We start from the raw sequence: 16,185 nt of genomic DNA on the forward strand, positions 1-16,185 counted from the left end.
CTTGGCCCGGGGTCAATGACCTAGGGGTACCTAGGACCACCCCCTCTAAATTTTGGCAGGGGTACCTTGGCCCACCCCCTAAATTTTGGCAGGGGTACATAGGACCACCCCCCTTAAATTTTGGATATTGCCAAATCTAAAAATTTGGTATGGTAGCCTAGGACCATAGTATGTACCTCTATTAGTATTGGGTGTCTATGTCGTTCCCTTTCATGGGTAAAAAATTGCCAAAAATTCAAATTTCGGGGGGTTTTTGACCTAATTTATCCCCTTTGATGAGGTATTATTACCCTCTATAGTTATATGGGCGTATACAGGGGTCCATTACCTTTCATAACACATGGGTATATTAATGCACCCCTTGAAAAATTTGGGAGGGGTACCTTGGCCCACCCCTTCAATTTTGGAAATTGCCCAATTTCAACATTGGGTATTATAGTACCGGACCCTAATATGTATCATGATAAATTTGGGTGGTCCACCTCGTTCCCTTCTAGGGGTACAAAATTGCCAAAACTATAAACGTAAGCAATACGTTTTGGTTTTCGACCTAATTTATCTCCTTGGATGAGGTCCTATTACCTTATATGATTATATGGTCATGTATAGGGGTCCATTACCTATCATAAGACATAGGTACATTGGTGCACCCCTTTAAAATTTTGGGAGGGGTATCTTGGCCCACCCCTTTAATTTTGGAAATTGCCCAATTTAAACATTTGGTATTATAGTATAGAACACTAATATAGATCACTATAAATTTGGGTGGTCCACCTCGTTCCCTTTTAGGGGTACAAAATTGCCAAAATTTTAGTACAACCACGTGTTTGGTATTTGGTACATTTTATCCCCCTTTGATGAGGTTCTATTACCTTATATGATTATATGGTCATGTATAGGGGTTCATTATCTATCATAAGACATAGGTACATTGGTGCACCCCGGGAGGGGTACCTTGCCCCACCCCTTAAATTTTGGAAATTGCCCAATTTAAACATTTGGTATTATAGTACAGGTCCTCAATATGTATCATGATAAATTTGGATGGTCTACATCGTTCCCTTTTAGGGGTACAAAAATTGCCAAAATATAAACGTTGTACCACGTGTTTGTTTTTTTTGGTCCATTTTATCCCCTTTGATGAGATCCTATGATTACAGGGGTTCATTTCTTATTATAAGACATGGGTATATTGTTGCACCCTTCTTAAATTTTGGCAATGGGGGTCCACTGAAATTGTCCAATTGAAGCATAGTACAGGACCTCAATATGTTTCGGTGGTACCACGTGTTTGGTTTTTGATCGATTTTATCCCCTTTGATGAGGTGTTATTATCCTATATAGTTATATGGTCATGTATAGGGGTCCATTACCTTTCATAAGATATGGGTATATTTGTGCACTCCTTTAAAAATTTGGGAGGGGTACTTTGGCCCACCCCTTAAATTTTGGAAATTGACCAATTTAAACATTTGGTATTATAGCACAGGACCCTAATATGTATCGTGATAAATTTGGGCGGTCCACCTCGTTTCCTTCTAGGGGTACAAAATTGCCAAAATATAAACGTAAGCAATACGTTATACTACGTGTTTGGTTTTTGATCGATTTTATCCCCTTTGATGAGGTGTTATTATCCTATATAGTTATATGGTCATGTATAGGGGTCCATTACCTTTCATAAGATATGGGTATATTTGTGCACTCCTTTAAAAATTTGGGAGGGGTACTTTGGCCCACCCCTTAAATTTTGGAAATTGCTCATTTTATATATTTGGTATTATAGTACTGGACCCTAACATGTATTATGATAAATTTGGATGGTCCACCTCGTTCCCTTTTAGGGGTACAAATTGTCAAAATATAAACGTAAGCAATACGTTGTACCACGTGTTTGGTCTTTTGGCCCAATTTAACCTCTTGGATGAGGTTCTATTACCTTATATGGTTATATGGTTATGTATAGGGGTCTATTCCCTATTATAAGACATAGGTACATTTGTGCACTCCTTTAAAAATTTGGGAGGGGTACTTTGGCCCACCCCTTAAATTTTGGAAATTGCTCATTTTATATATTTGGTATTATAGTACTGGACCCTAACATGTATTATGATAAATTTGGATGGTCCACCTCGTTCCCTTTTAGGGGTACAAATTGTCAAAATATAAACGTAAGCAATACGTTGTACCACGTGTTTGGTCTTTTGGCCCAATTTAACCTCTTGGATGAGGTTCTATTACCTTATATGGTTATATGGTTATGTATAGGGGTCTATTCCCTATCATAAGACATAGGTACATTTGTGCACTCCTTTAAAAATTTGGGAGGGGTACTTTGGCCCACCCCTTAAATTTTAGAAATTGCTCATTTTATATATTTGGTATTATAGTACTGGACCCTAACATGTATTATGATAAATTTGGGTGGTCCACCTCGTTCCCTTTTAGGGGTACAAATTGCCAAAATATAAACGTAAGCAATACGTTGTACCACGTGTTTGGTTTGACCTAAGTTATCCCCTTGGATGAGGTTCTATTACCTTATATGGTTATATGGTTATGTATAGGGGTCTATTCCCTATCATAAGACATAGGTACATTTGTGCACTCCTTTAAAAATTTGGGAGGGGTACTTTGGCCCACCCCTTTCAAAATTCGGTAAACGTTTTCTAGGACCCATTGGTGTTCCTCTTATGGCCAAATATTCAAAATTTAAATGTTATTGACCGGTTTTATTATTGAATAAGTACAGGATTTATTACTTTTTTTCATAAGACACAGGTGTATTTGTGTACCAATCTTAAATTTTGGGAGGGGTACATTTCTTATTGTCGTATCAATAATTGGTAATTGTTCTTTGGGTAAATCATTGTCAAATATGAGTATGATCACGTGATCAGTTATTAACCTATGATGGGATTAGGAGTCCAGGACATTGGTACATTAAAACTTTGTAGTATAATTTGAGAATGCGTCATTGGTTTTGATTATTCACGCCAAATATAAACGTAAGCAAGACGTTGTACCACGTGATTGTCCTTGATGAGGTAGTGTACATGGATTCATTTCCTTTGTTGTGGTACTTCTTAAGTTTGAGTACACACACTTCTAGAAAACAGTTGGTTCTACTCAGGTAAACAATTGACGGACATTATTGACCTTATTGAACATATAATAATATGATTAACTCTAAGACTTAGGTATATCAGGAGAAGTATTCTTTAAATTTGGGAATGGTGATAAACAGAATTTTAACATAAGGCGCGAAATTAGAAACAATACATTGAACTTTAGTCACAGCTCATAGTCTAAGATCATTGGTGGTGATTGATTTGAAATCTGATAGCTATCCTTATTGAATCTTATGACTCATAGACGAAAGGCAATACATGCTACAACACTGGCAAAGTTATTGTTAATGCAATTTGATTGGTTGATCACTATCTTTCCTGCAATCTGATTGGTTGATCACTATCTTTCGTGCAATCTGATTGGCTGATGATTTTCAAATCTTTGCTGTATTCAGTTTTAAGTTTTGTTTAACATTTAAAAATCTTGGTTTCGTTCAACATTTTGCACTCACTGATAAATATGATCAAAACCGTTTATTTGTTAATCGAATAGTTAAAAACCGGATAAAGTTTGACGGTTAACCGTGAAACGTAAAATTTTTTTAGTTTGAAATTTTTTTGCTTGAAATTTTTTTGTTTGAAAATTTTTTCGTTTCCAAATTTTTTTGTTTCAAAATTTTGTTTGAGATTTTTTCGTTTGAAATTTTTTGTTTGAAAATTTTTTCGTTTGAAATTTTTTGTTTGAAAATTTTTTGTTCGAAAATTTTGTTTAAAATTTTTTGTTTAAAATTTTTCGTTTCCAAATTTTTTGTTTGAAATTTTTTGTTTCAAAATTTTGTTTGAAATTTTTTTCGCTTCAAAATTTTGTTTGAATTTTTTTTGGTTTGAAATTTTTTGTTTGAATTTTTTTTTCGTTTCAAAATTTTGTTTCAAAGATTTTTGTTTGAAATTTTTGTTTCAAAGTTTGAGTTGACATTTTTAAAAGTTTGTGCACCTATTAGTAAAGAACCGGAACTGTTTAGAACAAAAACCTTTGACAACATTGTGGTGCAATAGTACACGTCAGAACATGGGGTTGTACTTGAAATGAAAAAACACAATTCATTGAAATGGATCATTTTATTACACTCCACATACATCCATACCAGATAGCGGTTCTGGATATTGTCGATACAATGTATTTTGAACTTCTTGCACTAGTTTGTCTTTAGCATATAATTTTAATTCCAGTTGAAGTCTTTTAAGGTCTAATGCAATATCAATTGGTGGAAACTCAATGTCCATTTGATCACAAATAAACTGTTTATCAATACATGTATGCACCCACGAACGATGTTGACAACCATCACAATATCTAGATACATGTTGTACAATATGCATAAATAGTACTTTTTCAGGAATATACTTGTTTTGTTGCACGCTTCCACTGCATGTTTCACACACTGAAATACACTGATGAATTTGTTCCATTCTGTTTCCGTTAGATACACCATATTGCGAGGGGCATGGAATGTACTCTTTTTACGTAACAGCACCATCTTCTCTTCGAGGACTGTACGCAGCACCACTTCATGATTTGAGCCTAATGATTTGACTATGGTCACATTTAGCTCATCGTTCATTTGGTCGATTCGTGCCATTCTTCACAGGTCAGTTGTACACCAAATTGTTCTGCTTTGCCCAATCGAATCACAGGGTCAAATGTTCTAGCACTGATACCAATCATCACATGTTTTGTTTGAAATATATTTATTGGATAATAGCTTGCGAAGATGAATTCTTTATCGTTAGAAGTACACATCTTTCCTCCTGAAAAGCACTTGCTCAAATGATTTCACGGTATTGGTTGATTTATAGAACTACGGCTGACGTCATTGGAAAGGAATGTGCTGACGTTTGAAGTCATGATTTCATCACAGTTCCTGACGTCATGCCGACCAATCAAATTCATACAACTATGTCTGACGTGTTGATGTTTGAATTCATGATTTTGCTGACGAATCCGGCTGTGTACTAAATTCAAATTGATGACTTCGACCCAAGAATCCTTTGTAACATAAAGATACAGATCCAGTATTTAAGAAACGCAGCAGTTCTTCTTGTTTTGATGCTTCCATGGGTAAATATCTTGCTGGTAAAATTATATTCTTATCATTTTCAAGCTTCACTACGATTCTTAATCCAAACTTTGTAGGGATCATTTGGCTAGCTAAGATTCTATAAGGTACATTCTTTTGTAAATCAGTAATCTTGGTAAATGATTTCATCACATCACGTGTGTTTAGAAACTGCAGACAAGTAGCCATGATGACGTTATCATGAATACTAACGCGAACGATGATGAAAAACTGATGACGTTGCGTTATCATGTTCTGACGTGTACTATTGCACCACAATGTTGCCAGAGGTTTTTGCTCTAAACAGTTCCGGTTCTTTACTAATGGGTGCACAAACTTTTAAAAATGTCAAACCAAACTTTGAAACAAAAATTTAGAACAAAAAATCTTTGAAAAAAAATTTTGAAACGAAAAAAATTCAAACAAAAAATTTCAAACCAAAAAAAATTCAAACAAAATTTTGAAGCGAAAAAAATTTCAAAAAAAATTTTGAAACAAAAAATTTCAAACAAAAAATTTGGAAACGAAAAATTTTAAACAAAAAATTTTAAACAAAATTTTCGAACAAAAAAATTTTCAAACAAAAAATTTCAAACGAAAAAATTTTCAAACAAAAAAATTCAAACGAAAAAATCTCAAACAAAATTTTGAAACAAAAAAATTTGGAAACGAAAAAATTTTCAAACAAAAAAATTTCAAGCAAAAAAGTTTCAAACTAAAAAAATTTTACGTTTCACGGTTAACCGTCAAACTTTATCCGGTTTTTAACTATTCGATTAACAAATAAACGGTTTTGATCATATTTATCAGTGAGTGCAAAATGTTGAACGAAACCAAGATTTTTAAATGTTAAACAAAACTTAAAACTGAATACAGCAAAGATTTGAAAATCATCAGCCAATCAGATTGCACGAAAGATAGTGATCAACCAATCAGATTGCAGGAAAGATAGTGATCAACCAATCAAATTGCATTAACAATAACTTTGCCAGTGTTGTAGCATGTATTGCCTTTCGTCTATGAGTCATAAGATTCAATAAGGATAGCTATCAGATTTCAAATCAATCACCACCAATGATCTTAGACTATGAGCTGTGACTAAAGTTCAATGTATTGTTTCTAATTTCGCGCCTTATGTTAAAATTCTGTTTATCACCATTCCCAAATTTAAAGAATACTTCTCCTGATATACCTAAGTCTTAGAGTTAATCATATTATTATATGTTCAATAAGGTCAATAATGTCCGTCAATTGTTTACCTGAGTAGAACCAACTGTTTTCTAGAAGTGTGTGTACTCAAACTTAAGAAGTACTACAACAAAGGAAATGAATCCATGTACACTACCTCATCAAGGACAATCACGTGGTACAACGTCTTGCTTACGTTTATATTTGGCGTGAATAATCAAAACCAATGACGCATTCTCAAATTATACTACAAAGTTTTAATGTACCAATGTCCTGGACTCCTAATCCCATCATAGGTTAATAACTGATCACGTGATCATACTCATATTTGACAATGATTTACCCAAAGAACAATTACCAATTATTGATACGACAATAAGAAATGTACCCCTCCCAAAATTTAAGATTGGTACACAAATACACCTGTGTCTTATGAAAAAAAGTAATAAATCATGTACTTATTCAATAATAAAACCGGTCAATAACATTTAAATTTTGAATATTTGGCCATAAGAGGAACACCAATGGGTCCTAGAAAACGTTTACCGAATTTTGAAAGGGGTGGGCCAAAGTACCCCTCCCAAATTTTTAAAGGAGTGCACAAATGTACCTATGTCTTATGATAGGGAATAGACCCCTATACATAACCATATAACCATATAAGGTAATAGAACCTCATCCAAGGGGATAACTTAGGTCAAACCAAACACGTGGTACAACGTATTGCTTACGTTTATATTTTGGCAATTTGTACCCCTAAAAGGGAACGAGGTGGACCACCCAAATTTATCATAATACATGTTAGGGTCCAGTACTATAATACCAAATATATAAAATGAGCAATTTCTAAAATTTAAGGGGTGGGCCAAAGTATCCCTCCCAAATTTTTAAAGGAGTGCACAAATGTACCTATGTCTTATGATAGGGAATAGACCCCTATACATAACCATATAACCATATAAGGTAATAGAACCTCATCCAAGAGGTTAAATTGGGCCAAAAGACCAAACACGTGGTACAACGTATTGCTTACGTTTATATTTTGACAATTTGTACCCCTAAAAGGGAACGAGGTGGACCATCCAAATTTATCATAATACATGTTAGGGTCCAGTACTATAATACCAAATATATAAAATGAGCAATTTCTAAAATTTAAGGGGTGGGCCAAAGTACCCCTCCCAAATTTTTAAAGGAGTGCACAAATGTACCTATGTCTTATGATAGGGAATAGACCCCTATACATAACCATATAACCATATAAGGTAATAGAACCTCATCCAAGAGGTTAAATTGGGCCAAAAGACCAAACACGTGGTACAACGTATTGCTTACGTTTATATTTTGACAATTTGTACCCCTAAAAGGGAACGAGGTGGACCATCCAAATTTATCATAATACATGTTAGGGTCCAGTACTATAATACCAAATATATAAAATGAGCAATTTCCAAAATTTAAGGGGTGGGCCAAAGTACCCCTCCCAAATTTTTAAAGGAGTGCACAAATATACCCATATCTTATGAAAGGTAATGGACCCCTATACATGACCATATAACTATATAGGATAATAACACCTCATCAAAGGGGATAAAATCGATCAAAAACCAAACACGTAGTATAACGTATTGCTTACGTTTATATTTTGGCAATTTTGTACCCCTAGAAGGAAACGAGGTGGACCGCCCAAATTTATCACGATACATATTAGGGTCCTGTGCTATAATACCAAATGTTTAAATTGGTCAATTTCCAAAATTTAAGGGGTGGGCCAAAGTACCCCTCCCAAATTTTTAAAGGAGTGCACAAATATACCCATATCTTATGAAAGGTAATGGACCCCTATACATGACCATATAACTATATAGGATAATAACACCTCATCAAAGGGGATAAAATCGATCAAAAACCAAACACGTGGTACCACCGAAACATATTGAGGTCCTGTACTATGCTTCAATTGGACAATTTCAGTGGACCCCCATTGCCAAAATTTAAGAAGGGTGCAACAATATACCCATGTCTTATAATAAGAAATGAACCCCTGTAATCATAGGATCTCATCAAAGGGGATAAAATGGACCAAAAAAAAAACAAACACGTGGTACAACGTTTATATTTTGGCAATTTTTGTACCCCTAAAAGGGAACGATGTAGACCATCCAAATTTATCATGATACATATTGAGGACCTGTACTATAATACCAAATGTTTAAATTGGGCAATTTCCAAAATTTAAGGGGTGGGGCAAGGTACCCCTCCCGGGGTGCACCAATGTACCTATGTCTTATGATAGATAATGAACCCCTATACATGGCCATATAATCATATAAGGTAATAGAACCTCATCAAAGGGGGATAAAATGTACCAAATACCAAACACGTGGTTGTACTAAAATTTTGGCAATTTTGTACCCCTAAAAGGGAACGAGGTGGACCACCCAAATTTATAGTGATCTATATTAGTGTTCTATACTATAATACCAAATGTTTAAATTGGGCAATTTCCAAAATTAAAGGGGTGGGCCAAGGTACCCCTCCCAAAATTTTAAAGGGGTGCACCAATGTACCTATGTCTTATGATAGGTAATGGACCCCTATACATGACCATATAATCATATAAGGTAATAGGACCTCATCCAAGGAGATAAATTAGGTCGAAAACCAAAACGTATTGCTTACGTTTATAGTTTTGGCAATTTTGTACCCCTAGAAGGGAACGAGGTGGACCACCCAAATTTATCATGATACATATTAGGGTCCGGTACTATAATACCCAATGTTGAAATTGGGCAATTTCCAAAATTGAAGGGGTGGGCCAAGGTACCCCTCCCAAATTTTTCAAGGGGTGCATTAATATACCCATGTGTTATGAAAGGTAATGGACCCCTGTATACGCCCATATAACTATAGAGGGTAATAATACCTCATCAAAGGGGATAAATTAGGTCAAAAACCCCCCGAAATTTGAATTTTTGGCAATTTTTTACCCATGAAAGGGAACGACATAGACACCCAATACTAATAGAGGTACATACTATGGTCCTAGGCTACCATACCAAATTTTTAGATTTGGCAATATCCAAAATTTAAGGGGGGTGGTCCTATGTACCCCTGCCAAAATTTAGAGGGGGTGGTCCTAGGTACCCCTAGGTCATTGACCCCGGGCCAAGGTCATTGACCTTTGACCTATGACGTCACAAAAATTTTTGCTGACTCGGCTGGACATAACGGGGGGACTACTACTTATACTAATTGATCATTAGGGACACGGTGGCTAGATGATAAAGCGTTCAGCTCTGATGTGTTGGATCCCTGGTTCAATCTCAGGCTAAGTGACTTTGCGATAGTCAACATCGTGTCCGTGAATTTTTTTCAGGTTCTCCCATTTTCTACCCCATTGTAATCTCAACAATTATTTCTAAATAGTCATTTGCATTAGTCATAATTAAAATGTTACATTCTCTTTAGATGTCTTCGTCTACGTCAAAGGATACGATTATTCCCGGTTGAAAATTTATAACTTGAACATTTTGAGATTAACACGATACTCGTACTTACCATTCACCTTCTTCAATAAAATGTCCGAGAGAAAGTGAAAATTTGTAGACCGTTAAATTTGTACTTACTTAGAAACAGGCTTGAATCAATTAATACACGGGATACTATGTACTGAGAAATAAAATTTGCACCAAAATGAACACTTTATTATTACATGCTTTGAGGTGGGTACCATAAAGTGCGTAAAGATAATTTAATTTGTATGTAGTATTATTTCTTTAAAAGAAATGGATCAAAAAATTGCCAAGAATTTTAGAAATGATCCAAAAAAATGTATCCAAAGATTACAATCTTGGCCAATAATTAGTTTTTGGATCAGGGGACACAACATTTTTGAACGGCCCCTAAATCGAGTTTTATCTTCTACGGAACAAACACATCATACTGAGTTAAGTGATAGTTTGGATTTGGCTACACTGTGTGTAGTTTTCCAGATATAAAGCCTACAAGAAAATTTGTGATTGAAATGTATTGGACCTTTTGTCCAAAAATGTTTAATACTGTTTAAAAAAAAGTATTTTTAAAATTCTCTTTTAGGTACTGAAGTTATCATTTAGTGAGACCACAGGGTTTCTGACGTCTATTGAGAGAAACAACGAATCATGGCCTTTCGAACAAAACTTTTTCTATTATCAAGGCTATGCAGGTAACAATGCATTATCCAGGGACAGAGCTTCTGGAGCGTACATTTTCCGTCCTAATGAAACAGGGATTTCCCAAATTACGGATGCAGCCAAATTCACCGTGTATACAGGCAAGTTAACTATGATTCGTAACTTGTTAACATTTGCCACTAAAATGTGGAATAATTTTTCCAATTCAGTTTTGTTGAAATGTAAAGTTGTGTCATTGGGATTAGCGAATATTGATTAAATAAATTATGACATAGAGATGAGTCGATAGGAAAAAGAAAGCCGATTGTTGATTGATGTTGTGTTCATGTTAGCTATTGATATTAATATGATATTAGGATATTGATGTTGATAGGATTAACAGTTTTGGTGGAGATTGTGAATAACTATGACATGATATTGATGTAGAATAACGTATACGAAATGTATATAATGTTGAATAAGAATTATATGTGTTTCCCACTGCATTTTGTATATTACAGGTTTTTCTCAGTTGTGAATAATAGTGGTGTAATAAATAACGTCAAAATGAATCATAACAGAAATCAAGAGGCAATAGAAATAAGTAATGGCGGAGGAGAAATATTTCGATTTCCCTAAGCGTAGACTCAAATTTTCTTTTTGTTGTACTACATTGTAAAAAAAAAGTTGTTAGATTATTTACTCGTTAGAGGTTATCTCCAGTAGAATTCAACAAGTTTCGATGATTCATTAGATTTCTTCTGAATGTTTCTAGGGTATATACTGCCACTTTTTACCTTCATATGACTGATAAACAAGTTAAGAATCAAATAAACAGCAAATAAACTTCAGCAAAGAAACGTGTATTATAAGTTCCTTAACAACGACTGGGAAATTTACTAGCATGAATTTAAGATGATGAACGTTTGCAGAGATTTGTCATCAACTGTTGAATTAAAGGCACAAAATTTGGAGCAAGGGAGCTTTTTCTCTGTACAGAAACGAATGTCTCATTCTTTAGCAAAGATTTGGTTGAATCTCACTCGGAAGAAGCGAAATAAAGGAATTGAGGTGGTGTTAGGAAATAAGTTATTCTTATCAACCGTTGGATGTAAAACAGGCTTGCCAGCTAGTCGATAATTTAAGCCTTAATGCTACATACGATAATGCCCTTGCAATAATAGATGAATATACGATAATTTTAGAACGCACACTTTTTTTTTGTAGCTTTTGAATGTGCAAATAAATTGTAGATGTGCATTAAATAATGATAACACACATACAGTGAGGTTTTAAACAGTCATTCCCTCTAAATTAAATTAATAACTATTTGAGAACTGGCAAATGGCAACCATGGATCCATTTTTATATTTAATTACGCTTACGAGGGTATAAAAATATTGTTTTTAAGGACAGTGACGCCGATTTATAAGCTCCAAAGTGAAGATTACTAGATTAGTTTATTATATATTATTGCCATTATTAATACTATTATACTTGTTTCTACAATTATTTCGTGCATGGCGAATATGTGATAGTTTTTTTTAATAATATGTGATAATTTTAAAGACTAAAATCGACTAGTTTGTTCCCTGAGGTTGGCAATTCTGTTGTAAAGACAAGAAACTTGGAAATTGTTTCTTGCATTAAATAAGAACTTACATTTCGTTCTCAAAACCGTATTTTCTACAGAAATATTTTCAACACTTTTATTGAAAAAATATTCAGTAGTTCACGTTAGAAATATAACAAGTAGTTAAGTATCTAAATACGATTGTATGTATTTGTAAAATTCCTATTTATGTTGTTCATTTTCTTCAGGTGACAATCTAATCGAAGTCCATCAGGTTTTCTCTTCGTGGGTAAGTCAAGTTGTAAGACTATATGCTGATCGAGATGAGGTGGAATTTGATTGGTTGATTGGGCCAATACCAGTTGAGTAAGTTTATCGATGAATTTGATTTAAAAACTATAAATTTCCTAAATATATTTGCATGATTCATTTCTTTATAATGTATGTGTAACGTGAACGGTAATAATAAATCCCAAGGAAGATGAGTATCGTCTAGGTACTAAATCCATTATCTTTGGCTAATACTTATTTGCACGCTGGCTCGTGTTAGGGAAGGTTGAATGAAGTCAGTTCATACTTTTTAAAATAATCTGCTGTCGTGGTAACGTGATTAAGCACTAGTCTCCTCTTTACCCTTCCTTAGCTTCCATCATCATAATATACATTCTGACATTATTGGTAGGTCACCCGTCTTCCTTAGCTTAACAGGTATAGTCGTGGATGTTAAACTGAAGATATCATTTTCGTTGGTAAGTCACTTGCCGCAAACTGAGAAGTCAATGCACCACGGTTCTTCAGCTAACTTTTTTCGTCTTCACGTAGGATTTTTTTGTTTTAATATGTGTATTTCTGTTTTTCGACCCAGCTTATTGTCGCGATCTCTTTGCACACTCACATTTCGGAAGACTAATGGTCTTTCGCCTTTTTTGAGCAGTACCCGTGTCTGGCAGATTACTTACTTAGATACGATACTCAACTCGATACTAAATATTTGACCAGTCTTTCTTGTAATTCTTTTGCTTATGAGAAAATTAAATTATTTGTAGCATCGTTTGGAGTAAACGAAACGTACATTATCCATGCCAACTTAAAACTTATTGAGATCAGGTCTGTCGTTGTACCTACTTCCATACTGAGACATTGATCAATTTCGACTTTTAGATATTGACCAATCTGAACCAAATTTGGCATGTCACTTCAGTGGATTACTTTCTTTAAGCGAATTTTAGTTTTAATCGTATTAAATCGAGAGTAGAGTAGTTGAGGGAGGCCAAACAAAAGACAAACAAACAAAAAAAAAAAATTAACAAAAGAATTAATTGTGTGTGGCTGTGTGAGCCAAGAAGAATATTGGTGTCGTCTCAAACATCGACCTTTAGCTTTACAAATGTGTTTATTTCAGTTGTAAAAGTACGAAATATTTCAAATTAACACTACCTTTAACAATTCAGCCAGCGAAAACAAGTAGCAGTATGGCATGTACAGTGCGTAAAGAAGTTTTGTATGTATGGCTTCAATATTTCTTCGGTTAATATTAAAACTAAAACAGTAGTAAATTTTTAGTGGTTCCAGTATTAGTAGAGAGCTGAGAGTAGAGATGGAATATATTCTTCGGACGATTAATTGATGGCAGAAAATCACTCCTCACTATCTATTGTCATTTTACTCTATAACGATTAACGTTAAAACCGGAAATAATTGATTTCTACCACTTTCAGTTTAAATATAACCTCCTCCAATGAACTCGATGTCTAAATTTTAACCTACTACATCTTGGCCAAAACTCATTAAAATTTATCCTCATTATCTGTAATCGAATAAATAAAACCTTTAAGAAGTATAAGTATAATTAAAGATCCTTTAAAAATATTAGACATATATAGATGTTTAAGATAGGAAATAGGAAAATAGATTATTTGAAGTTTACGTTCCGAACACTTTTCTCTTTCTCTCCCTGGGATAACGGGAGACCAACCGAACACTTCCATATCTTCTGAAATGGACGTAGAGGCCACATAACTTATTTTACGTCACGTATCAGAAACAATGTTACATATGTTTTAAAAAGAAACACCTAAGCTTCAAGTAAGGCTATATGAGACTATATGAGACGTAAATCTACATATTAGTGTGCGGTCTGATTCAAAGAATCTCTCACCAGGAATCAAATCCGTGTTTTCTGAGTCGAAAGCGCTTCTTCTAAACATATACAGTAGTTACGAGAAAGCACTTCTATAAAACGATGCTATTTTTAAAAGTATTTTGCACGTATTTTAAAATTAGTCTGCATTCTAAATATAGTCTTCTCAAATCATCCATCAGGGTATAAGGAGAGAAGTTCTAAACTTATGACCAGCAGTATTCATTTGTTAACTGCAATAAAAACCATTGTAACTAAACTAGTAGTGACATCTGCTGGACATAAAATGAAAAAATCATGTTGCAGTCACTGAGAGTTCGTGATAACTTCTTCTTTTTCCTCTATTATTATTATTATTATTATTATTATTATTATTAATAATAATAATAATAATAATAATAATAATAATAATAATAGTAGTAGTATAGGTTATCAATTTATAGAGCTTCGGCCGGAATTGGTAAAATATTATTATGCTGTAAACGAATATGAAATGGGAAGAAATATTGTTCCTTTAAGATGGTCACTCAAAATGAACTGGAGGATAACATTTCCGAAATTCTTCCAAATGAAAGAGACATTCATAATTTTCATTTTAAAAAGTCTCCATACACAAATTTCTTTCTTTCATATCCAACATCTCAGAGAAAGCTTTCGTTCCTCTACCTTTGTTCTTCATACTGCCTTCTTTCTTTCCTACCATTTCTTTGGATTGGACCGTGTAAGTAAATGTGATATTAACGTAGTATGTTTCAAAAGACTCCTATACACCAAACTTCGCAATGTACACTGAAGAGTTAAAAAATGTCTGCCTTCTCGCAGACCTGTCATATTGAATTCACACAGAAGGATGAGATACGTATATATTTTCTGAGGCAAAAAAAAAACTTTATGTACTAAGAAACTTAAATATGATTTTATTTCTAACGATTCAAATTAAAAATGTACTTATATTTTTCCCTGTGTTCTGTCCAAGCCGTTCTGTTCTTCTCATATCTTTCTATCTTTAGTTTAAAACTGATCTACTACTTGTCCTATGAAGCTTCAGCACATATAATGCTATTTTTATCGCATTACTTTTGAGCATATCGGTGTCTCTTGACAATTTCCGACGATACTGCATAAGAAAAAAAGGTTTAGAATAATAAGAAAAACTATGTACCCACCGCATACAGTACTGGACATAAGTATTCATACAGCACCTGTGCCAGAATTAACAATGCATTAACAGATAAATGGTGAATGAGAGAGTTATGTCTCCAACACAGACATGTTCCTACAGTTGGAAGAGTAGACGCAACACGAATTCGTAGAAAAATCCTTACTATGGAATGTACAAATAAAGGGAATGCGTGGGCAGAGCGATATTTGCCTGGACATATGTATTCGTACACCGCAGAATAATACTAGACAAGTACCATCAAATCACTAGTGCCAGCAGGCAGAGACTAGATAGCCATTACTGAGACGCTCGAAGTGTCAGGTGAAGTGTGAGGTGGTGTTCGCTGTAACCTAGAAAGAGATAATGGGGCGACAAGGGAAAGAAACCACACCCGAGGAAAGGAAACTAATTCTATCACTATTTCAGAAGAACAAATCGTATTCACAAATCGCAGAAATAGTGGAGAGAAGTCGTTCGACTGTACAGTGTATAGTAGAACGATATAAAGGGAAAACAATATACATAAACAGTGAAAGGGTGGGTCGTCCACAAAAGCTCACTACGAGGGAAACACGTTTAGTGTTGAGAATTATGAAGAAAACGCCGAAAGTGTCATCGTCAGCGATAGCGGCATATGTATATGAACACTTCGGGAAACAAGTGTCCTCACGAACTATTCAACGGCTTTTCAATCGAGCTGGGTACCGAGACGAAAACCATTCATCAATAAGAAAAACAGAAAATGGCGCTTAACGTTTGCACAGGAGCATATAAGTAAAA

At 34.4% G+C, this 16,185-nt stretch overlaps 1 protein-coding gene across 1 annotated transcript in view; it reads left to right on the top strand.

The window, feature by feature from the left end:
• The window catches only part of LOC145694508 (lysosomal alpha-mannosidase-like), a 101,275-nt gene that overhangs the window by 73,488 nt on the left and 11,602 nt on the right, over positions 1 to 16,185 (top strand). Inside the window, exons 12-13 of the mRNA XM_081770821.1 lie at positions 10,475 to 10,691; positions 12,352 to 12,469. Of these exons, the coding sequence (XP_081626947.1) occupies positions 10,475 to 10,691; positions 12,352 to 12,469 (335 nt within the window). The remainder of the gene's footprint in view (positions 1 to 10,474; positions 10,692 to 12,351; positions 12,470 to 16,185) is intronic.

This window comes from Thermobia domestica, chromosome 1, assembly GCF_964235325.1.
Source record: "Thermobia domestica chromosome 1, izTheDome1.hap1.1, whole genome shotgun sequence".
NCBI lineage: Eukaryota > Metazoa > Arthropoda > Insecta > Zygentoma > Lepismatidae > Thermobia > Thermobia domestica.